The 24,771-nt window shown below is 42.2% G+C and overlaps 1 protein-coding gene across 3 annotated transcripts in view; it reads right to left on the bottom strand.

Moving 5' to 3' along the window:
- The window catches only part of tenm4 (teneurin transmembrane protein 4), a 106,950-nt gene that overhangs the window by 26,656 nt on the left and 55,523 nt on the right, over positions 1 to 24,771 (bottom strand). For 2 of the 3 annotated variants that reach the window (XM_028418879.1, XM_028418877.1), the window contains 10 exons: positions 23,488 to 23,673; positions 18,438 to 18,584; positions 16,869 to 17,085; positions 12,960 to 13,079; positions 9,326 to 9,587; positions 7,763 to 8,030; positions 7,515 to 7,658; positions 5,222 to 5,471; positions 1,272 to 1,504; positions 402 to 556 (listed from right to left, as the gene is read on the bottom strand). In XM_028418879.1, the coding sequence (XP_028274680.1) occupies positions 402 to 556; positions 1,272 to 1,504; positions 5,222 to 5,471; positions 7,515 to 7,658; positions 7,763 to 8,030; positions 9,326 to 9,587; positions 12,960 to 13,079; positions 16,869 to 17,085; positions 18,438 to 18,584; positions 23,488 to 23,673 (1,982 nt within the window). Of the gene's footprint in view, positions 1 to 401; positions 557 to 1,271; positions 1,505 to 4,798; positions 4,820 to 5,221; positions 5,472 to 7,514; positions 7,659 to 7,762; positions 8,031 to 9,325; positions 9,588 to 12,959; positions 13,080 to 16,868; positions 17,086 to 18,437; positions 18,585 to 21,375; positions 21,403 to 23,487; positions 23,674 to 24,771 lie in introns of all 3 variants that reach the window. The other variant, XM_028418878.1, reaches the window with a different exon arrangement.

The raw sequence follows: 24,771 nt of genomic DNA, 5'->3' as shown, positions 1-24,771 counted from the left end.
ATCAGCTGAGAGTTCTGCACTGCCAAGATGACACCAGTGTCAGGTAACATATGGGTAACGTCACAGAGGGTCTATCTTCATATACTGTCTTTGACAGTATATAAAGCTTTTCATCCTACCCCTATAGGGTACAAAAATCTGAACTGACATTAACTATTTCAGTCATTAAAGATGAGAAATACAGTATTTAGCTGAATGTATGCCTGTAAGTACTAACTGTATTGTCCTTTGTGAAGCTTATAAGAGACCCACACTAACTGCATCCTGCAATAAAAACAAAAGCCCACATGGGGTTGGGTTAATGTAAGCATCCTGCAGATCAGGGTCATTCAAGGAGACCACTGCTGGTTGGGAGACAGGAAAGCACATGCTGGCTGCACAGGTCGGAAAAAGTCACATACCTGAGAGATGTCCATCACAGCATCACAGCTGAGAGGTCGGGCGGAGGTCAGGTCATTGAAGCCCAGAAGAGTAGAGATGATACCATTCTGATCAATCCTGCGAATCATGGTCCCGTCCACAAAGAAGATTATGCCGTACTTATCCACCGTAATGCCTGCAGATAAAAAGTCACCCAATGAGCAGATGAGGAAAATATCCAGCAGTTACTCTGTTTATCTGCGACTGAATGTGAGAACAGAGCACCACTAAATTACAATTAAGGCCTATTCACTGCAATAAAATTAAAGGCTTATCACAACAATCAAAACTCATTCTAGCATTGATTCTTTAATCAATAGAGGAGAACAATGGAAACATCAAAACAAATGAAGACTACTGTATTGAGTAAGCATTGATTCAATTCAATTAAAATTTCATCAGTGCATTATCTTGCTCTCACTGTCTTAAACAATGATGACGCTGAGAATATGATTCACATTCTCAGCTCTGTATTTTTCTTCAGTCTACATACAGTTTTTCTGTTTCCTGTCCAAACCCTGGACTTCACATGTGCACATTTCAGAGGGACAGTGTTATTTCAGTGCATATGACTCATGATGTTATCCCTGTAGACTACAAAAAGTAAGCATGTGACCTAATGACTAATGCATCAGCCCAATACGGAAGCCACAGTAAAAAAGAAAGAAGACCCCAGGAAACTTGCAGAAAGGCATGTAGCAATGGAATTAATTCAGTTTAAAAATAACGAGCTGGTATGCTACTTGTGAATTTATGAATGTATTGATCTTGCCTCTGGGACTCCTTTCTTCAGAAATCTAGTGATGCTGAAACATGACACACTATTCATTATAGTAACGTTCATGCATTACCTCTGGGGTTAGTAAGAGTGGCCTCCACAGCCTTTCCTCCGTCCCCGCAGCGGGCGTCATCGTACGGGAGACACTGGTCACCTGTGCCGGCCACCAGCTCCAGGTTCTTAGCCACATCTTTCACAACATTTAGGGATTTCACCTTGAACACCTTTCTGCTGCTGGTGTCTGAAAGGTACACTGCGCCGTTCACTGGACTGGTGGCCAGGTAGTACTTGTGAGCGGGGCTGTTGCTGTGTGGAGAGGAGAAAAAAAAAAAGGGAGAGAGGGAAGAAGCTCGAGTCAATAAAGCTGGAAGGGCTACAGTGCTTTCAATAAGAAACATTGTGTAATACAATTAAAATGGATTCAAAAGCCATTTAGAGAGTCAATTGGGCACAATTACAGTTTAAACCCAGGACATGGAAAAAGAAAAATAGAATGAGATTAAACATGGCAAAATAAAATGAGATTAAATATGACATAATGGCGGAGCTTAGAAGTCATCTACAATACAGTCAGCTTAGTTAGAAATCCCTGTTGTCAGAAGAGACTGGAAATGACACTCATCTAAATATATGTCGACAGATATACAGTACATAATGGATCTCTGTTTGTTTCAAATGAAGGGCTGTGATGCTGAATTAGGAAAACAAAGAGAAGTGAGGGTCTAGTGGGTGTCAGTACTGGGGGTACAATGACAGAAATCCTTTCTCTCCCACCACAGTATGAACGTCCGTACGATAGCAGCAGCCTGGTTATTGCTACAAGTTCAAAGAAGTTTATTCTCCATTTCTCTTGAGACTTTCTCACAAATACATAGCTGAGCCTACAATCCAAACACATTATGCATCCATCAGGCAGATACTCCTGCACAGAAAAAAATATCCTATTAAATTCCCAGCCAAGTCAACAAAGTAATCCTTCATATCCACAGGAGGTTGCCCAACCTGACAGACAGACAATAGAACCAAATATAACCAATCCTGCTGTGGCAGGATGTATGCAATCTGTTGGTGCACTCCACTCCAGGATAGGTGTCAGAAAATACAGACAACAAAGATAGCTGCAGACAAATAAGTTCAATGACACTCTGCTACACGCTACTGGATGCTAGAGACTCCAGGCAGGACTCATCTGTTTTGATCTTTTGAAAGTGACTTTACAAAGCTGCCATGAATACAGCACACAAGGCACATGAGACACTTGGATTAAAGGTTTTTTCCTCATTGGGCGTCTGATCCCTTTTGACACTGAAATTTCATTAATGCGATGCAAAAACAAACAAACAAACAAAAAGCAGGAGAAATATCATCGCCACTTTTAAGATGACCAGAAAGTTAACAGGGCAGGATACGGCACAGTTCTGCCGAGGCCTGATAAGCATGATGGAAAAAGCCTGACAGCAGGGCGTCTTTCAAAGTGGATTAAGACAGTATTTCAACCATAACCTTCAGGGCTCCTTTAGGGCTACCGGTCAGCGCGACAGTGCCAAAGCTGACATTTTTAATTTTTTTTTTTTAAATACAATGGGAAGAAAGACAAGTGGGTCTGTGGGATTGTCATCTCCAGTACATGATTTTAAATGACAATTGACCTTCAATGAATCAGTAGTGACAGGGCAATGCAGCAAACCTCAGGCACACATGTCACAGTCAGTCCCCTGACAAAGCTGACTGATATGCTGGTCTACAGTACATTCCAGGTACAGAAAAAAAACAACAAAATAAAACGACTGCTGCAGAGTAGGTCAGTGGCAGTTCTCTATAACTGGATCCTACTTTGCATTCTATCTGCCATGTGCAATCAGCTGATACCTTATCAGCTCCCATAGTTGCATGTTGAACAGTGTTGGACCCCCATAGTGTTTGAAACTATGAGGTGTTATTTGCTGACCTTGAGCTACGGACATTTACTCCATCTATATTCACTGACAACATCTAGTTTGTAGGAGATAATTGGATTTTGCTGCATGCTGTCGTGGAAATAGTCGGAGCGGACGGGGACATCCTTAGTAGGGGGTCAATGAACATTGCGGTGAGATCACCCACCTCCCACTCCTATCGCTAGCTCACACATGAACAGGAGGCAGCCACCCATTTTATACAGACACACACTGTGTTTTCCTGGATAAAAAAAAATAATCTCCTTTTTAATATGCAAATGTGTTTGGAGTGCTGAGACCAAAAGGACGGGGCTGTGGCGTTTCTGGGGTCTTGCCTTAGCAAGCACAGTATGTATGGGCAAGTCAGTGTACGGACAGCTCCTCTCTCATATGCAACACTTTTCCCAAATAAATATAACTGCAGAGATAGAAAAAAAAAACAGAGCTTTTGGGTGTTTTGTTAAAATAGTCACTCTTGAAAACAGAGGTCACCAGCATTATAAAGCTTTTCATCCACAGTTTGACTACGTGTTCCACAGTCATGACCCTGTGATAGAAAGTCAATCAATAGCTCTTTGCTTGAGACACAGTATGAAAAGACAGCCTGTGGAGATTTCCCTCACCACCTGCTGCCATGGCAAAAAAGGTCTCAGTATCTTAAGCTTTACCGATAGAATCTACCTAGTCCACCCTGCACTCATCTCTGAACCTGTAACAGGGGGTGTGGTTAATCTGTATATTATGGTAAAGTATAAATAAGTAAACCAATTAAGGAAACTTTCTGAGTACTTTTCAACAATGGCTAGTCTGCTCTGCTTCACACCTGCTTGGTGCACTGCTGGGAGATTAAGGAAGTGAGCCCAGTATGAAATCATTCAGTCATTAGTTGTTTCTATGATGCTAACTGTTTAGCCTGAAACCTCTTCCTCCTTAGACAATCAATGTTTGATGATGATGTCATGTTGGCAGTGCTATCTCACTTAACTCTTTAGGCTACTGCTGCAAAATGAGTTAAATTTGGTTGTCAAAGTAGTGTTACGGAAAGAATGGTCTAGGTTTAGCATTCTCACACCTGTGTCATAAAGACAACAAGCTGTGTGAAACTGAATAAGAGGCTATAAATCCTCATCTGCTAAGTTTAATGGTTTAGCCACTAGTATATGTATATTATGAATAAATATGTCATTTTTAAAGGTTTTAATATGACTTAATTCTGACAGATAATCCACTTCTGCAAATCCTTTGATACTGTTAACAAAACCTGGCACACACAAAAGTGAGTGGTGAGATGTCCTTACCAAATGCAATCCCCTCATATACAATAGACGCTGGTGCAATAGTATACATTTTAGTACACCGGACAATTCAATTTGACAACCCTGAGGAAAAGCGAAGCCTTTACTGAACCAACAATTTGCTGTGTTTTAACTTGTCATTCACACATGCAGATGCAAACACACTATACACAACAATGCACAAGAAAGCACAGGAGACACCGTTAATAAACCTAATGCATCTCCTCCTCTGTAAAGACAAATACTGCACACTGTCTTACAAGATGCTCACAAGTGCATGTCTGGAACGCTTTCAAAAGGTCACTGATAGCCAGTGTTTGGAAGGTACCCTTTTCTTTATTATTTGAAGCAAATACCGTATAGCTTACCTATGCCTGAAGTCTTTATTTCTGTCAAAGTTTGCCAGAAGCAGCAAAAAATGAGAGAGGAAGAAAGAGGAGAGGAAAAGGTTAGTTGTTAGTAGATAGAATTAAAAAAGAAAGGGACAAAATTAATCATGACAAGACGGTTTTTCTTTTATATTTACTCAAACCTCTCCTAACAGTCATCAACAAAGAGATTCATCTTTTCTGGGAAGGCTTCTCTTAAGACCCCATTACATCCTTTTCAGCCCCTTCTGAGTACCAAACTCCAGCTGATACAGGTGGATGAGAGAGGCGAGACCATCAATCCTTTGCCTTCCGGGCATTCCTGTCTATCTCAATCGACCTCAGTGCTTTATGACCTGTGCACAAGCCCATCCAAGCTTATGCTCCAGAGCGGGATGTTAGTAGGCTACTCCTAGCCGTTACCTGAGCTCCAGGACGCTGGTGACATTCCCTGTGGTGAAAATCCTCCTCACATAGTTGAAGTCGCCCACGTACAGACTTCCATCTGAGCCGCAAGCCAGAGCCACGGGGGCCAGCAGCTTGTTTCCGTCAGCGAGGCCATTACAGCTGGGGCAGGAAATGCTGCGCCTGCGCCCGTTCCCCATCACGCTGCCGATTACAGGAGGCTGCTGAGAGATGAAGACGTTCTCTCCGTTGCCCATGTGAAGAATACCTGATGAAGGCACAGGAAAGACACAAGTATAACCTGCAACTGAATGTGGAGCAAATAAACAAGCATGTTGACGATTAGGGCTGTTGCTGGACTTATTCACTGGAAAAGCATAAATTTTAGGCATAATTATATTGGACTTAAAATATGTTGGCAGAGGCAGAAAATATTTTATTTCAAATAACAACTGGTTATTGTAACTAGGGTACTAATGATGACTGAAACCAGCTAGTCATACTTAAATATATTTATATGCAAATATTAATTCCAACACTATGATAATTACATTATTAGGTAGCGGCTTCTTAAATGCCCTGTTTACACAACAAACACTTTGATTACACATAATTAAATGCAGTTTGGACTTTAAAGTCAGGACACGTCCTGATGCTGCAGTCCAGACTTCCAGTAAATAAACTTGAAGCATAGATTTCCAATGTGGTGTATAATTTAGAAAAATTCATACCATAAGATTGATAGAACTAATCAAGACACCAGTGCAGCTGGATGTGTATGTATGTAATGATGTGTTGTGCAGTTAACAAGTGTTGGAGCAGATGATTAAAATGCTTTATATAAGACTGTGTACAGGCTGCTGTTTTCTACTTGTTCCAAATGGCATAATACAATTTAAAAGGTATGTTAAATGAGATTTAAAATAAACTACGCTGTGAGCAAACATGCATATTCAATCTGATGTGAGTCTAAATAGTCTTGTGTGTGTGTACCTCCATTAACTGAAGCCATGGAAATTGCTCTGTGTGCCTGTGTTTGCAATGAGAAGTCATCTTAGTGGATGAAAACACAGGGACAATTTCACGGCAAAATGGGGACCGGGAACCCCTTTGGCACTAGAAAAATCTCTTGGAGCAAGAAAATTACCACGAAAAGCACACGTATAGTTCACGTGCAGGCATCCAGATACACACAAAAGCATGAACATTCTGTTTTTTTTTTAACACTAGTGTTGCAAATCTGCTCTTGGAAAATGTTCAGATATGTAAATGTGAAGATGCTCCTGCTGCCCGATCAATGTAATCATATTTGAAATTCAGCATCTGCATGTCTGTGGTAGTTTTTCTGCTTCTGAAGCTGCTTGGTGACCTGAGTTCTTTGAGCAGCACAACATTTGGTCTATCAGAAACGATCAGCCAAGCATCCCCTTTCCTGGGACGTGATTTAATCTAAGGGACTGCTGCTGCTGGGAGAAGCAGTCTGACAGCAATTAAATTAGGGATGATTCTAAAAATGCTGGGCATGAGGAAGACGTGGAGGTGCCAAAGGTGGGGGGAGGGCGGGGTGGAAGAACTGGCAGTGCCGGTGGTGAGGGGGCAAGTGGCAGCTCTCTCCCTTGCCTGGACGCTACATTCAGACTCAGCAGGTTTAGTGTGACAGATCAAAGTGCCACTTTCCTGCACACTTTTCAACTATGCCTCATCTCCTCTGATGAGCCCTTCCAGATACAAACAGACGGCGGAGCCAGCTAGTGACAAGTGCTGCCCAAAGTTATTCGTGCTGCCACCTTTCAGGAGTAATTTGCTGGAAATAAGAAAATTGTTCCCCCTCACCTAAAAATGGACGGCGGTAATAAAAAAGACAGATCTATCTAAGGCTACATGGAAAAAAAGACACAAAGATGCTACAGGCAGGTAGGAAGGACAGTTCAGCGGTACTCTGAAAGCATTGTACTGTGAGGCACAGGGTGGACATGTGGCACTTCCTGGCACAAAGCTGCCTTGTTAAATGAGATGACTACTTCCAGTTTATACAGGTTACTTTAGTGTATTAAATGCTTTTTTATTTCTGATATGGGAAAACTGCTTTAAACAAGACATGCTTGCTAATGTGATCACCAGCAAAATACTATCGATCTATCTGGTGTAACTTAGCAACAAAGTTTCATTCAATTCTGTTTCTATTCAGTTTCTAATACTCAGGTAAAAACATAATTGATTTTTTTCTAACAATGCAACATACATGATGGGCAAACCAAACAATAACAGGATAACACAACAGTATGAACAGTATGAATTCAAGCTGACTCACCACTCTGGATATTTAAAGCATGGTGCTTGTCTATAGTCCATCCTCCCAGTTTGGAGGCAGTGGTTTCGTATCCCTGTAGAACAGCAGTCCTCTTCTCCCATAGTATAAGATCTGGACATGATTCATACTCAAAACCCACTGAAACTGAAGAGGGAGAAAGAAAATATAAAAATATAAAGTTAGTGAATTACATGATATATACGCCACATATACAGTAAATAATACAGTGTATATATATCTGCGCTTACCAAAAGCCTCAGACAAGCCGTAGACCTTCTGGCTGTAGACATCTGTTTTGTCCCACACAAAGTCATAGGAGAGGTTGGGGGCTGCAGGAAACCATTTCCTGAACAGCCTGCCTTCCACCGCCACCATCAGGTGAACCTTCATCAAGTTGAAAGGAATTGTGGAGTGGGTGAGGACCACCCTCAGTATGGACTTGTAACCTGCGGTTCTGCTGCTCAAATAACTGAGTTTCATTTCTGATCCTGGTATGGGTACATCCTCCTGCAGAGACTACATGCACAGAAAAGACAAAGCTTATTAATGAAAGCAACACATGCATCCTGCAAGCAGCGGACAGGTTAGAAATGTATTCATTTAAGCATTATTAAACATTATTTTTCATATCTGTGCCTCCAACCAAACACACAGACAGGTGGAGATTTTAAACAGTAATCGGAGGACAATTCTGTTCATGTGTTACAGAGGATCAGATGATCATTATGTACTCCAAAAGAGTATTTTTCATAATTGATTTAATAATAGCAAGCCCTTCATTAGGACAATAGTCTTCCCTGCAATCCACATGACAATGGAATCACAAGGGTGCCCTTGGGCTTAGAGCCTGCACAGCCCAATAATATATGGAGTAATAAAAGTTAGTTTAGTGGTAGACAATGTTATTGTGAGAGGAATTTTCCACAGAGGTCAGACCTGGACCCCTTTGATGAAACAACGGCAGGTGAGCACTGAGATTGGACAGTGTTCACAATTAGGATCAAGGGTTGACCAACGTCTCTCTGACATAATTACATCCTCCTGTCGCCTGTCTCCACAGCGCAAAACATGATGTAGAGTAAGTATTAACACTGCGGGTCAAAGCGACACTGATCAGAGGACATGTTGCTTACATTGTATTTATTTTTAAACATTCACAGCTATTCATAGTTAACAGACTAGAATTGCTTTTAAATGTGTAACTGCTGTCCTCCCTGTACACTGCTCTTGGAGCACAAGGAATGGCAAAGACAAGGGAACTATAAATAGACTGAACTGCACACTAAATTCACTGATATGCCATCAATCTTATGAAGTGAACTGGGAGGTAATGAGAGAAGGGCACAGAGATGCCTGCTAGACATACAGTACTCACACAACCAGCCACACATAGACGAAGTGTGTACTTGCAGCAGACACAGGAACACAGAGAACAAAAATGTGTAATCTTAAAATGTAAAAATAGTCTTTCCAGAGGCACTTAACCTGGCAGGCTACACTGTGAGATGTCTTCTGTGTGTGAGGCAATAATAAAAACTCAATAAGGCAATACAATGCATGTTTCAAATTATCGAAATTCTTCAGACCAATTACACAAGAGAGCTAAAATCACAGCATTGCCATGAGCCAGAGTTACTGTAACACTTGTGCTTGATGAATAGTCTCCTGAATCTCTACCAGCTGTTTGCCATGAATCATATGCATGAGAGACCCACGCAGATTACAACCTGCAGGGCAGTGTAGACAGTGTGTGTGTGTTTGTGTGTGTGTTGGTGTGGGTGGGTGGATGGTGGGGGGGTTAAGAGTAGCACCTGGATTTCAGGTACGACGGTCCCCCGTTCAGCGCAGGAGCCGGCGAAGGCAGTGAGTGGAGCTGGGGACACCACAGGAGCGGGCCTGGTAAAGCTGCTGAGGTCACAGCTAGGGATGTCATTCTCCTCATGCCGCATGACGATGGTATCCATGACAAAGAAGCGTCCCCATGGCAACCAGAGAGTGTGCTCCTGGGTGATGAATGGTGCACGCTCAAAGTGCAAGGCTATGGCAATGCCCCCATTGGTCACCAAGTCAAAACTGGAACACAGACATGCACAATGTCAGAGAGGATGAATTGATTCACACGCTCTGAGGATGAATTACATATTTTTCAAATTAATACTTTGGAAATTCCCATTAGCAGTGCTTCAATTCAATAAGTATTGTGAATATAATAAATATTTTGTATTCTCTATTTGAGTGCTGTTTTAACAAATCAAACACTAATACATTAATGTGTTAATAAATGCAGATTGTTAAAGAATGCTTTTGCTGCTTAGCATCTTTCAGGCATACAAATGCAATAGGATCCTTTTACCCTAGGAGCGTGTAATGCATTGCTCCTGCGCTCACATTTATATGGGAGCAAGAGAGAGATTTGTGCTGCAGGATGGAGGCAGCCACCACTTCTTTATTGATCCCTTAGACGAAGGCTGTCCACTCTAACATCAGTCTAAAAGCCCTGCAATGCAATCCCATCTACTGCTGCATTAAAGGCCTTCTGCCTCTGGTCAGACCCATCTGTGTGTGTCTCTGTGATGTCATCATCTCTAACTGCTGCGTGGTGACAATAGCATGCCTGCACCTGCACTGGACTTCTGCAGCTCTTGTCACTTCTCTCTAAGAGCCAATTAGCACCTGGTCACCTGCAGGCCCCAGGGACAAAACCTGCATCCTAGCACAGGAAGCACCTTTTTCAAATTACAGGTTAAAAAAGCAGGTTCTAATAGTGGCCTCTAAACAAGGCAACCTCCCTCTTGGGTTAAGCATCTATATAAAGAATCTGCTTGGTCTAACTTCCCTTGAGGGTAAACATCTGATTGCTGTGGTGATAAACAATGGCTTGTCCTGCCCTTGGTATTGTGCCCTTGGCTGGGTGTGAGCAGAGTGAGATCCTCCAGCCGTCTATTGGCCGCAGTAAAGGGCTGTTAGAATACACACATGCAGCCGAGATCTGACAGTTACCATATAGCTGTACAGTCTGGTCAGTTTGCATGATATCTGGCAGACACTTGTGGGCAGATGGGTAGTGTAGCCAATCGATGAAGGAATTCACTGGCTGTTATCAATCATGACAACAGCCTTAAACCATGTGACAAAACTTATTAAGTTACCTGCAACAGCCTTGCCTGCTTGTGCCCTCAGGAAATGCATCAAGCTCGGAGAGTTAACCTTGCCAATGAATTTGGCATGCCTCATACAAATTATACACAATCATTTGCCAGCCAATGTATATTTATAATGAACCGGATGATTTTCAGCTCAGGTTAAAATGAGTCAAGGGCAAAACAAACTGAGCAAGAATGAATGAGGAGAGTGAAGAAAACTAAGAATGGATGCTTTAACCCTCCGAAGCCCTCCTGGACCGGAAGACTTTCTGGTCATCAGAAAAGTAAATAATATTATTATAAGGCTTTTGTTAGTAGGAATGGTTCAGTTCAGCTAATGTATAATTAAGTAAGCATCATTTGAGGCCATTATAAGCTTAGATTGTTACATTTTCTGATGGAACTGTACACAGACAAGAATTAGCTAAAAGTCAGTCAATGCATTAAAAACACAGCAGCAGATTTTGGGGGTTAAGGGGTTTAACAAACCAAATAATGACTCTTACACATGTTCCCATCTATATCATGGCTCGTGTAGTCACATCTGCTGATGTAATGAGCTCAAATCCATGTCAGCATTTTAGTCATTAGGACAGAAAAGCTTAAAAAAGGGAATGGGTCTCAATGCCCAGCCAATCAGAAAATGGCTACACAGCTGTAACGAAACTAAACTAACCTTCTTTGTTTAGGCCAGAAAACTTTTCCAAAAGGTAATTTGAAAAACGAAACCCTCGGACAATAAAGAACACATCATAAAAATGAGTTGAGACAGCTTTCCCATTTCTAAGTGGCTGAACAGGTGCATTTCTGATTTCACGCTGCACTGAGCCTGTTTACAGTGATTGCAGGGGAGTTGCAGGAGACTGGGCATGTTTACAGGGGAACCTGGGAGATGGAGTAGTGTTTACACATATGCTGGAAGGTAGAAAAGAGTATAGAGCTTTGCAAAAAAAAAAAAAAAAAAAAAAGTGATGCATAAGAAAAAATAGGGCATGCGTAAATGGGGAAAGGATAAAGATGAGGGAAGTCAGTGCAGTGGAAAGAGCATGAGACCTGGGCTCAAGGAAAGCACAGGATGTAAGTGAAAGAGGAGTGCCCAGAAAGGAAAGGCTTAAGGGCAGTGGGAGATTAGAGAAGGAAAGGCGTGAAAGGATGGAGAGCAGATGAAAAAGTGAAGCAGGTGAAGATGATGAGGTGGAGATGAGAGATTTTTTTGTAAGGGTAGGAAGAAGTGGAGAACAAGAAGAAGATGGGAGGAAGGAATGAGGGGAAGCAAGAATGATCAAGATCAAACCAGTGGCAGAGATGTGGGCCTTTAGAGTCTCGGTGGCTGATAAAAGTGACAGGAAGGAGTGGAGCTTGGAGAGCAAACAACCAATTCATGCTGTGCTGTGATAGAAAGGCTTGGTTTGCCACAAGGCCTTACGACTGCTATGAGAGGGGAGACCAGGGGATTGGAGTGCTGTGAGTGTGTACTGTACGCTTGCACAATCATATCCAAAACCATGCTTGGAAAAGAACAAAGGGAAGATTGCTTGCAGGTCTTTCGCTCCTAGAAAAAAATTAAAACCAGCTTTTTTTTTTGGTCTGGATATCTCTCAGAAATTTCTCCGAGGCAGTTTGAACAGATCGCATAAACGAAACATGCATATGCAGAACACAACAATTTCTGTGAAGGAGTTCTGGTGGCGCTGAAATGATACCACAATAAGCAGGACAATGAATGCATCGTACGTTTCTGCTGACGATGTTTTAGTAAGAATTATTTCACGGACAGAGAAGTACAAAAAAAAAAAAAACAACACATAATTAATTTAGGTCATTTTTCTACCCATGCATTGCTAAGCCTCAGAGTATATTAGGAGTGGATATCGATGCAAAGCAAATTAATCGCTGGTCCGTGACCTAAACTTAAATGTGCCTCTTAATTGTCTAAATCTTCCATTGTCAGACAAATAACGTCCATCTGCACTGTGTTTTCTAGCTCCACTGAGATGCTTTGAATTGGCATATTTTGTTCTTTCCCCTCCCTGCTGCTACTGAAGCATAACTTATGAGTGTACCAGAAGGGCTTTGTTTGATTTCTCTGGGAATTGAGCCGAGAACTCCAAAATTGGACCAAATGAAAGCACAAAGCAGATCAATGGCGGCACAGTTTGCTGTGGCAACTGTGTATTTTTTTTCCCTTTATCATTAGAACTCAGAAAAACCCACAGTGTATATTAATTCAAATATAAATATTGTTACATCTCTATACAGCATACTTCTGTATTGTATTATCCATGCCTTGTTTTTTTCTTACCTTCCATCCTGCCTGGTGATTGTGTAGCCATAAGATGGGCTGTTGATGAAACTGATGTTGACTCCAACCAGTGGTGTGCCATCCGAGGTCACAACTTGTCCACGAATGACACAAGCATGCCTGCACAGGAGAGGGAAGGACCAGCAATGATGAACCAGCACAAAGGAGCACGAGCTAAAATGTTATTTTAGGTGTTGGCAGATATACCTCCAAAAAACACCTGAGAGGAAAGGAATACTGCAGGTTTAGCTATGATAACATAAATGAAAGGTGTATGATTGTTACTTCTAAAAACAGATCAGTAAAGAAAAAATACACTTTGTCAAGATGGGCTACTGTAAAAATAAAACAGAGAAAGCTAACACCTCCCAGGATGTCTCTAAGGGTTTTTCTATCCAGAATGGAAGGATAATGAGATAAGGAAGCTTTACTTTGCTTTTGCTCTAATTAAAAAAAAGAGGATTTATCTTTTCCATTACAGAATGCAAGAGAGGGAAATAATAGGAGTGCAGATTGCATGACTTGCTTGGCTGATTATCAAGACCTCAACAGATTTCCAGACTGACATCAGGTCTCCAGGAGCTGCATAAATTAGATCTGATTATCAGTCCCCACCAATCAATAGTGGGAAGTCATCCAAATTCACCTCCTAATCTCACTGAACTGATGAGTTGAGACCTTGCTGTATCACGTCTCCCTTGTCGACTCCTGTCCTCGTCATTATCAAGGCCCAAGCTCATGGCCGGCCATCTTTTTTTTTGTAGTCGTTTGCAAAAAAAAAAAAAAATTGGTCCCCTAACAAATGCCTTGCTGCCACTTCTTCATTAGACCATGGCTATTTTTAATACATTTGGGTCTTAAACACTGCCACAGACTGGAAACAATTAACACTAGCGTGTTAGTAGCTGCCCTCAACATGTCCTTACCACAGGCAAGATCATTCACCCCACACTATCCTAAGTCCCCAGGAACCCAGTTTTATGTTAATTAGGCCAGGTCCCCTTCAGAAGACCTTGGCTGTCCACGACTGTGCTGTAAACAAGCAAGGAGATACTGCTCTGAATCTTTGGACTCACACCCAAAGATCGAAGAGGACGCATTTACAAAGACTTACTACTAAAGTTAACCAAGCTCTGGCCTATCTGTCTGTGATTACTCATTGGCTGCATTAGTTTATTTTAGAGTCTTGTTTGAGGAGGCAATCATCCACATTTTCTTCAGACAGAGCTGTGAAATTGGAACTATCTCCTTCCTGCCTCTGTGAGCCACATGGGAAGATGATTCCTCGCTGTCAAGACAAATGATTTAAATATTGACATCAAATACAGCAGAGAGAAAAGAGCAGCGGAGGAAGCGTGAAGAATTTGCTGCAGAAACTTTGCCTCCGTGTGAGGTTTCGCTCGTCCAAGGGGACTGATAAAGTGCAAAGGGACTTCACAACCGCAACTCCAACCTCCGCCTTATCATGCATCATCCGCAGAGGGCAGAGGGAGGACATGTTGAGAAAAATAAACAGGTGAAGCCCCTGAACTCAGCATGAAATCATCCCTGGTTTAGATTGTTGCTGTATTATGGATAACAAGGCTACGTCAGGTCGAGTGTTGTTAGGCTGGATTTTTTCCACAGATGTCAGCTTCACCCCTCACTTGCGTCTTTGACATGATGAAGTTGAACAAGCCTTGAACTCACTCTGAGGATATGAATCAAGTCTGCTGTTAGACAAAATACTATATGGGTGTAATAATTAAGCATGTCAGCTGAAGGGACTTTTAATGAAAGTGAACAACCTCCGGTGAAATAAATGTCACATATAAACAGAGCAGTACCCTACACTGTTTTCTTACAGTGTTATTTCAGACACAGTAACAAATGCATGCCAATGGGCAAGGCTAATAAATAGTACCATTACCACGGAAGCAACAAAAACATCATTACCCACGCAAATGACTTGATTACAGGGTAAACTCTGCTGCAAATGTAAGCATGTCACTGCGGCCCTTTTTTCCCTGTCTGTATGTTACACAGCCTGCTGAGCAGTGTAAAACTTTAGCTCTGCAAATATATAACACCGCTAAAAAGGCTAGAGCACAGATAAAAAAAAAACAAACAGGAGCTTTTCTGACATTAATGGCCTAACGCTGATAAAAGAGTCCTAAATAAAATAATAAAAGCACAAGCCTGTAAATGAAGCGAATGGCTTCTGCCTTGCTATTATAAGCCAGCTATCAATCTTGGCCCAAATTGTTCCACGGACAAAGTCCCTGTTTACTATTCTGGTCAGCACGCACTGCTGGGTCTAGAGGCAGTCTCTTGTATTGTGTGTCATGGTGGAGAATCAAGACGTTTTATGCAGTGGCAGATGCTTTATTCGGTGGCACCTTTGCAGCCATTTGTGGTGGAAAACATCAGAAATAGCGGTCCAACATGTCTACTAGCATCAGGAAGTGGTTAGTGGATCAATAGAGAGATGATCGGGTGACCAGGGCAAGGCGGATCAGGAAGGAAGATGCCGAGACTGTGCCTGTAAGGCTCATCTTAAAGCCCAGAGCCCCCCCCGTCATAAATGCTCATATCTGTCAGTGGGTGGGGAAAGAATACCAAGCATGAATAATAGATTATCACTGATATTTTTAGGTGAGCCCAGGCCTCCAATCTTGCAGCTTATCTCTGGATTCTTCATTTTACTTATTTATGGCTGCATCTTGTGAGAGAGAGACAAGAGGATTACTCAACCCTCTACGCCTCGTCCTCTGTCCAGTGAGGAACTGCAAAATGTTGAGTGGTTCTTGAAAGCTAGAAAAATGTCAATGAGGGTAAAATGTCACAGTATCAGCCACGAAAAGAAAAATAATGTGATTTATATATTTTTAAGATAAAGATAAAATAGTGTAATTATGTGTTGTCCACAAAAAGGAAATGATCTTGCCTGAGCAGGGACACCTTTGACTTAACCTTCAAATGCCACACTAAAACATAACTGTCTGAAACCACAACCACAAACCATGAAAATCCAAATTGACATTCTACAAATAAAAATTCAAATATTCTCAATCTGATCTTTATGTTGCTGCGGCTGTTTGTCTGTTGCTGTCACACAAATATAATAAGCCAAAATGAGAGAAATACATAAGCAAGTGAAATGCAAATAGGTGACACAGCCTCACAAGCGATTAAAGATGAAAAGAGAAGGAGACAAAGGAAAACAGAGGCAGGGGGAATCTTTTGGGACAGTTGACTGCTATCCTGTGTGATATGAAAGAATCTCAGATTCCATGGCTGGGGTGTCATGAGCTTTGCCTCTGGGAGTGGGCCTCAGATGGATTACAGTAAAAGTAATCACAATACATGAATATGAGATGCCTCTCTTGGTGGGGAATGCTCCTTGCTTTTCGCCACATTCTGTGTTTGTCCATCATCATTTGTCCATCAACCTTTCAGCCGAGCATGTCACATGTCTCTGCCCGTCTCGACCTACATTTCCCTACAGCTGCCTCCACTCCACTCCGCTGCACAGACATTTTTTTTCTGGATTCAATTTTTTTTTTTTACATTTACTAAAAAGTGCAATAGCTATAACAGGCTACAGCAATTTGAACTGTCCTACATTAAAAAATAAAACCCATTGACTGATTTATGCTTGCTCCTGAAATGACATTACTTAAAAAGTGATGTTAGCTAATTCAAATTCAGTCTGGACCACTGTTGAGTTCAACAGAGCATCAATTACCAACTTGACTACCTCCACTGAAAGAGCACAATCTCAAAAAACTCTGAATTAAAAAAAAAAGAAAGAATTCAATCAAATATTGATGCTAGAAATCTTTTCCCAGGAGAACAGCAGCTCCCCTCTCTAGTTAGACATGGGTGCACTGGGTGCTGTCTGGTGGGAGTAATGCACAAGTCACTCACATGCCATCGAAGGGGTTGGCTCCGGGGATGATGTGTGTGCTGTCCCTGCCCACCAGGAAGCGCACACGCTCATAGAAAGTCTGCAGGTTGCTCTGTGCAGAGGACATCTGTGTCTCCTGGATGATGTCCAGGGGATCCGGGGAGCCCACACACAGAGAGGTGGTGTGACAGGTTGCCTGCAGACAGCAGTCTGGATCCATGCAGTCCACCAGGCCATCTGACAAGGTCAGACAAGTCACACACACACACACACACACAAAAGCACGTTAAACAACAGCATGGACACACACCTGGCAAAAGCAATCAAGCAATATACAGCAGTGTGGAAAAGTTTTGGGTACAAGTGATGAGCTTATCCAGTATATTACGTGTGGCAGGTTGCTTCTTATTCCATGATTCTGAGACTAAGGACGTGCAGAGGCCACACCATCCACTGCGGGGGTTTTTGTTCTCATCTCATTCTTTATGAGTCTGGCTGAATGTTTTGGGATCGTTGTCATGCAGCAGATTGAATTGGGAACCAATCAGATGGAGATCATTTATTCTCATCAAATTCCCAACTCCATTTACAGAAACGCAGCTCTAAATCTGCAAGGAGGTCTCAGCATAAATCCTCCACTACTGCTGCTGTCTGCACACACTCTCCATATCTTTACTGCCCAAATTTCCTGCTGCTATATTTCGTCTCATGTTAATATATGCACAATACTTCAAGATATAAAATAAGCAGAGGATACAACTTAGCTATAATCAAAGAAAAGCAGAGAGAGAGTATTATGTGTCGCTTATTTGGGGCATTTGAAGGGAGTACTAGAGAAAAACATGAAAGAAAAGAAGAGACAGGTGGGGATTAATCATTTTGATTGTGGTTATATAGTATTATAAATATCTTAAGCATTGCTCTTGGTTATTAGTAATTTAAATAAAATAACACTAAACAGAAGGAGCTGTTTGCAATGCACTTTACTTTGCCGAAGTGGGTCATTGGACTCCCTACCCTTTACTTTCAGGGCCTATCTGGCCAGATGGGTGGTAAAAATAAACTCTGCTGTCAGGAGTCAGTCAAATCCCCAGCAGCACCTTGCTTTTGCCATCGAGAGCTGTGTGGTCTCTGTACAGTGATGGGGAGACAAACTGGCCCTGCATAAATAAGGAATACTAGCGCGAAGCTCAGGCCAAGAAAGAGGTCTGGAAGAAAGGAAGTCACGTCTCTCTGTTGGCCTCAAGAGCGGCGCAGCCCCCTGGGCTGGCTCTGTGTGTGTGCCTGGCTCTGCTCTGGGCTAGTTAGAGGGCAGAGCATAGACTTCCTCCTGGGGCCAGTGAATGTTCAAGGCCTCGGGCCAGCGACTCTGCTTTTTAATAAAAAACCTGTTGTCCAGGTGACTGGCTGTGAGCCATTCCTCATCCACACCTGTGTAAGAAGTGAGGCTGCAAAAGCATAAAGCCGGTACAGTATATTCTAAAGCACAAAGGTGGTTCATTTTATAGTCAAATCATGTCTGGGTAAGAGTCTCTGTTGACGTCTGGCCAGTGTCAGAAGTCACTGCTGTGTGTTGTTTGTGATTTTACCTCCATCGTTGTCCTTGACATCACTGCAGGCAGTTTCCATTGAGGTGTCACAGCCAGTGCCCCTCCAGCCCAGCTGGCACACACAGTACCAGCCATTGTTACCCAGAGTGCACCTACCATTTCCATTGCACAAACCAGGACAGCCCTCTGTGTAACAAAAAGGGGACAAACACAAAGGTTGTTGCAGAGTACACAATAATGCAGTTTTAATGGGTAACAGATCAACACTGGGCATCGTCTGTGCAGAAACAGACAGAGTGTGGGCTTGTAGATGACAGAGGCTGGTTGCTAACGTTTCTCTAGTAGCTAAAGACTGAAGTCATGTTAGGATTTTAAATGAGTGAGGCTATAATGACCCTCAGCTGAAGTTGATTAATTTGATACACCTTTTGTGAAGCTTCTAATATCCCTTTGTAGTACAATCAGATAAGAGGGATCTTCTAAATCAATATTCACTCATTACTACAGTAGATTGGCCTCCTTTAGCTGTGCTGCTATGGCTGGCTAATGAGTGCAATGGTGTATATGCTGGTATTCCTGCACATAATTGGATCTACTTTTATATTTTTGTGGATTTTAAGCATAATTTTGTCACTAATATTACTGATACTGTCTTCTGTAAAAAAAGAAGGTCTATATTATTACTTGATAATTGATCCAGGCTCATCTTAGCAATCAATAAGACTATCCTTTAATGGAGGAGTGCATGCTCAGAAAACAAAACAGTATAGTAGTATATAAGGCAGTGTCATTCTGCAGGGATGGGCTGTGCTTACACTAACTGTGGACATGTGACCCCAAGGGAGCTACTGTAAATGCAGGCTGAGGCAGAGCGACAGGTGAAACGTTCCTCTGTTTCTCTTTGGATGTGTCGTCACAAGGGCCTACAGATCAGAGGATTATCTCACCCATTTTCTCCGGCTGTTTGACATTTATCTGGTTCTTTATGATTCATATCCTCTCACTGAAGAAGAGGGTTAAAAAATCTGAAGATATCAAACACGCCAACACTGTCACAGTTTGTGTTGTTAGTAAGCTGCCTTGATAGAGAGAATGCCAAGCTGACCCATTTTTTTTTTTATCAACTTAAGAGATGGGGGCAGCTGTCTCGACTGTGCGCTCTTATATCACAGACAGAGAAAGAAAGAAAGAAAGAGAGAGAGAGAGGCAGACAGAGAATAGGTGTGGGCAAGCGAGAGAGGCAGGTGTGCTGAATGGGAGCTGTATAAAAGAGAACAATCAGCTGATGGAAGAAACAGTGATGAGAAGGACACAGAGACCATCTTTAGCATGAGAAGAGTTAGAAGCAGCACCAGCAGTAGATGGGTAAAGTTGGACGCGGCTGGTTGAGTGATGCTTTAGTTACATTTTGTTTACTTCAGCACTAAGTAAGGAAGGTATTATAGCATGAGCCGTCTGTTCAATGAACCGCCTCATGTACTGTAGGAGCTGTATTGTTTAAAAAAAAAAAAAAAAAACTAGTCGAGTATTTTTCTTTGATTCGACTTGTCTAGATTGATAAACGCCAAAACAATTTGCACTGACGAGATTTTCTCAGTGGAACTAGGAAGCCATGATTGATTCACTTGCCACCAGCTGTCATGCGGCAAAAATTCAGCAAATATTTGGCTGATTCGGAGGCTTTTTACAGATTATGTGCAGAGTAGTGTGAAAACTAGTAAATAAGTAGCTGTAAAAAGTAAGCATTTGTATTATTTCTTTCATATTTGTAAGGGTTTACGTCTTTATGTATGTATTATACTGTACAAATGTCATGTTGGCATTCTCTTATAGCCGTGATTATGCTGTTTCCACAGAAGCACAAGACTTTATATTGTAGAAAAAAAATGAGCCATACTGACTAAAAGTATGACAGGTGTGGAAAAAACACCCACAAACTGCTCGGGATTCAGAGGGTTTAAAAAGTGGGAATATATTTATATACAAAATATGAGTATGAGTATTTTTTGTGTCTCAGTCGCAGCCATTCATTTGTACTCTTGTACTATTCCTTGGGTTTTGTAAAATAGTGTAGATCTATGTAAATAAAGGAAAACAACAAATTCCCATCTGAATGTTCTGTTTGAGATTCACTACTGAAGGCTGATATAATGATTCAATGCCTTGCCTCCTAGACACTTTCAGGAATTAGCTGTCCTTTAATTTGAGCAAATGGACGAAATAGCTCTGGTTAGACCAGTGGAGACAGATGATTAGTAAGCTCAGAATGTTTATTACAAGGACAAATAAAGATCCACTCTCTGTTGGCACTGGTACAACTTAATTGGCAGCCCTTTCAGAGAGAAGCCCCTGCTGAGCCCTGCCCAAGCCTGCCTGAAAATGCAAACGTGAGGCTGCAAGTGTTCGCACAACTCCTCTGGCAGCCGCACTCGTGCCAGGTGGTCCATTACCAAGGACACAGTCAGAGCGAGAGAGAGAGAGAGAGAGAGGGTGCTGGAGGCAGAGAGGCCAGGTTGCAGCAGAGCCTCCACCCCCTGCTCGCCCTGCACCAACCAGACCATGAACTCTTTTAATTAGAGAGGATGCGGCCTCAGCACCTATCAGGCCGCTCGCATAGCTGCACACTCATCCATAATGCATGGCACAGGTTATGAAGCCCCCTTTTCCCCAACACCCCCTATTGAGAAAGCAGGATGCACACAAACCAAACATCCAACACGTAAGGAAAGCAGCGCAACTTTATCACACGGTGCGAAAGTGCTAAGAGGAGATTACTGTGTGACAATATGGCAAAAAAGTTGATGGGGGGGGGGGGGGGGGGGGGTAATTAGAATGAGTTGTTTGGAGCAACAAGAAGTGCATAGTGTGTGCAAATGTCAATGTAAGAGAAGAGCATGGAGCGTGTGCATGATTTGTTAATGCTGGCTGGAGTTACAATGGGAGGAGGGCAAAATAGAAGGAAGGAGGAATGCCATACCTTTCACTACCTTATCCAGATAGTGAGCTTGGGAGATAAAAGACAGGACATATAAGGGAGGTTTGAACAGTGCCACTTCCATGACAGGACAGCAAGGCAATGTGTTAGTTTACAATTACAAAAAGGAAAAAAAAATAACAATGCAGTCATGAAGCATTACAAGCATGCATTACAAGCAACACGACACGTACGATCCAACACACAGGAGAGGAATGGAGATGGAAAAAAAGACGGGGAGGTCGTGAACACGGAGAAAGAGAATAAGAGAGGAAAGATAAACAGAAGAACCAGAGAGAGGATAAAAAAAAAATATGGTTCAATCTGTCCCTGTTTATTAACTGCTACGATCGGCAGAGTGTCTCAGGGGAGTGTTTCAAAAGCAACATGATTGATGCACATATTACCGCCCATAAATGTCTTAACCAGTACAGGAGGTCGGAATGTTCAACAAAAAGTGCTTTTAATCTTGAAACGCCTGTACGGACGATGAGGTCACCAGAGGTTTTGTCAATGGCAGGACCTCTTGGGCTCCGCTGCACGGGGGGCTCTGGGACAACACAGAACTCCCAATAATGAAAATTGATTTAAATTGAGATCTTTGGCATCTTAATGGATGACACTGAGGAATATTCTTGTCAAGCGGGGGGGGGATCTCAATATGGCACTTATAAAAGTCTCATCAATAATGTAAGGTCAGCATATAAAACATTCACAAACTGAGTCGAGGCGCTGTACTCAGGCAGCTCTGCATCAAGATATGCAAAAGAGTACTGTGAAAAACCATTATCTATTTGACTACAAACGTACTTATGAGCATTCTCAAATTTTTGTCCCACCTTATTTCTGAGTCAAATTGTTGTTCACTAAACCAAGAGGGCCATTGTATTCCACAGCGCAAGTACACTTTTTTTTTCTTTTACTGGATGCATTCAGTTACTTTCCTCCAATAAATCAAAGAAATAAAAGAGAAGAAGAAAACAAACAGAAGAGGAAAAAAATGAGGAACTGATGCACACACACACACAACCACAGAATGCTAAAGTTGCAGTCTTGCAAAAGCAGGCATCACATAGCATGTCCTTGGCATCGCCTCTGATGTTTAGGAGAGGTTTGACAGTGCTGACATCAAACATTGAGAAGATAACTGCATTATAACACTTGTCTTAATGAGCTCAGGTTGCACGTAAACTGTCAAAACCTCAGGAACATCCATCACCGTAACTAAAAATATCTGCATTCTCCACCTTTGAAGCAGTTGACATTTCAGAAACAGAAAAGACGGGTTACAAACGGAGGTCAACTACTGCTTGTTACTGTTGAGCTACTTGTGATAAAAGCCTGGCTGCAGTGGGAAATTAACATATTACTGCAGTCACCTCGCCTGGAAAGCAAACAATAGCAAAAAGTACATTTTCAATCTAAAGTGTTGTGTACACTTAACAAGAGTTCTACCGCTTAACTATTCTCTGTTTAAACAAAAATAAAAAAGGGCAACATTATCAACCACTGAACCACAGCTGGCACACTGAGAAGAGATGATGAAACCACCACAAACCACACAGCACTTAATCATTTCAGTCTCTGGCAAGTAAATACAAACTGAAACTTTTTTTTTTAGGTTTACATGAGTCAAGGTTTTTAAGAAAGCTTTTGACATCTGGTGAAGGTCTCGAAAACTTAACTTGTGCGAGTGTTTACAGAAGAAGAACGTCAAAAAACACAAAGAGCTAAAAGCGGTGGTTGACCTGCTTCACAATGACTCACATGTCAGCACTTGAAATTCATAGTAAATGGAATAAGGAGCAAAGAAAGAGATGGGGAAAGGGATGAGTAAAATGAAAGGACACCTTAGCACATTCCCACATTAAAATGCATGAAGGCAAGCCTCAGATCCTTGAGTAAACCTGTTCATGCTTTACCGAGTTGCACAAATTCAATTAAGCATGCTTTTCCCTCTCTTTTCCGACTGGACCCCATCCCCTCACACCCAGTTCCTCATACACAGGCAGGCAGAATGTCAGCCTTCGCTTTTGTTGGATTCCAAAACACACAGACAGACAGAACCCCCCCCCCCCCCCATTCCACCCAACCCAAAACCTCTTCCCATCCTACCAATAGTGCAGTGTTCTCCGTTCCACCCGGGACTGCATTCACACTTGCCGTCCTTGCAAGTGCCATGTTCGTTGCAGCGTGGGTGACACGCCCTCTGGTCACACCCAGTGCCCATCCAGCCTTCGTCGCAGCGGCAGGTGCCCGAAACACAAATGCCATGGCCACCACAGTCCGCTGCACAAATCTCTGTGGGAGACAGGGACATAGAAGAAAGACAAAAAAAAGGGAGTGGGGGAAGACAGACAGAGAGGAAGAGGGGGTGGTGGTGGTGGTGGTGATGGGACAAGGCAACAGGGGTGGAAAAAAAGACAAATCCAGAAGTTATTGTCAAGGAAAGGCGGCCACGCTCCACTACCTTGTCTGATGGCAGCTGAAAAGAAATTCCTGCACCTCATGAGGGGCAATCCTTTTTGACAATACAAATCTAATAAGTCCATTACCAAGAAAAGACAAGGATTGCTGTGGCCTTAGCAGACTTATTCTTCCCCTTGCCTCTTCTCTGTTTTGTAAATTCATCTCTTTGTGCTATGAAGGTGGGGAAAAAATACACAGCTGGAACTTCTAGAAACGGCAACAACATCAGCCCTACCATTTTGATTAAACTGTAAGTCTTATCTCTTTTATTTTTCACGCTGTTTTCAAAGCTTGGCCACATGGTCTGCTAAGGGCTACAGGCATGAGGCAAGGCTCCACACGCAGCGATTCAAACCACAAAATGTCAATACTGCTATTTTTATTCTAAGTACTGTGTACAAGAGGAAGAAGTACATTCATTCATGGAACGGAGGCGACCGAGAGACAGAGCCGTGGTAAAGCTCGGCTGACGCTATTGTGTGGCGGCTGAAAGACCTCCCTGACTGGGTGTGATAGAGCCTGGGACATTACCCTCATCTCATGAACTCGAGGGAGAGCATGACATGCCGAAAGCTCAAAGAAATTAAACACTGACAGATTACTTATGAATCTCATTGAAACGTTAACCTCTTTATTAACTATTCTGTATTAAAAGGGGCTTAGCAGTATAGGGCAACGATGAACAATAGGCCATGTATTCCTGGCTTATTAGCCAAGCCAATTCAAATATGACCACAGGGGACCAAACTGAAGGTAAAATCTTTTAATAAGTCAATTACTGCCTTTACAGTGCCTATTTTGTCATTGTTACAAATTCAATCCGAGTGCTGTTTTCAGCCAGAAACCATAACGTGCCACTGCTAGCTTAAAAAGCTTAAATAAATAAATAAAAATCACTCTCTGCTAATTACAGCTCTGCGACAAGTGCTA

Source organism: Parambassis ranga, chromosome 13 (assembly GCF_900634625.1).
Source record: "Parambassis ranga chromosome 13, fParRan2.1, whole genome shotgun sequence".
Classification (NCBI taxonomy): Eukaryota; Metazoa; Chordata; class Actinopteri; family Ambassidae; genus Parambassis; species Parambassis ranga.
This window is presented reverse-complemented; position numbering and strand designations above follow the sequence as displayed.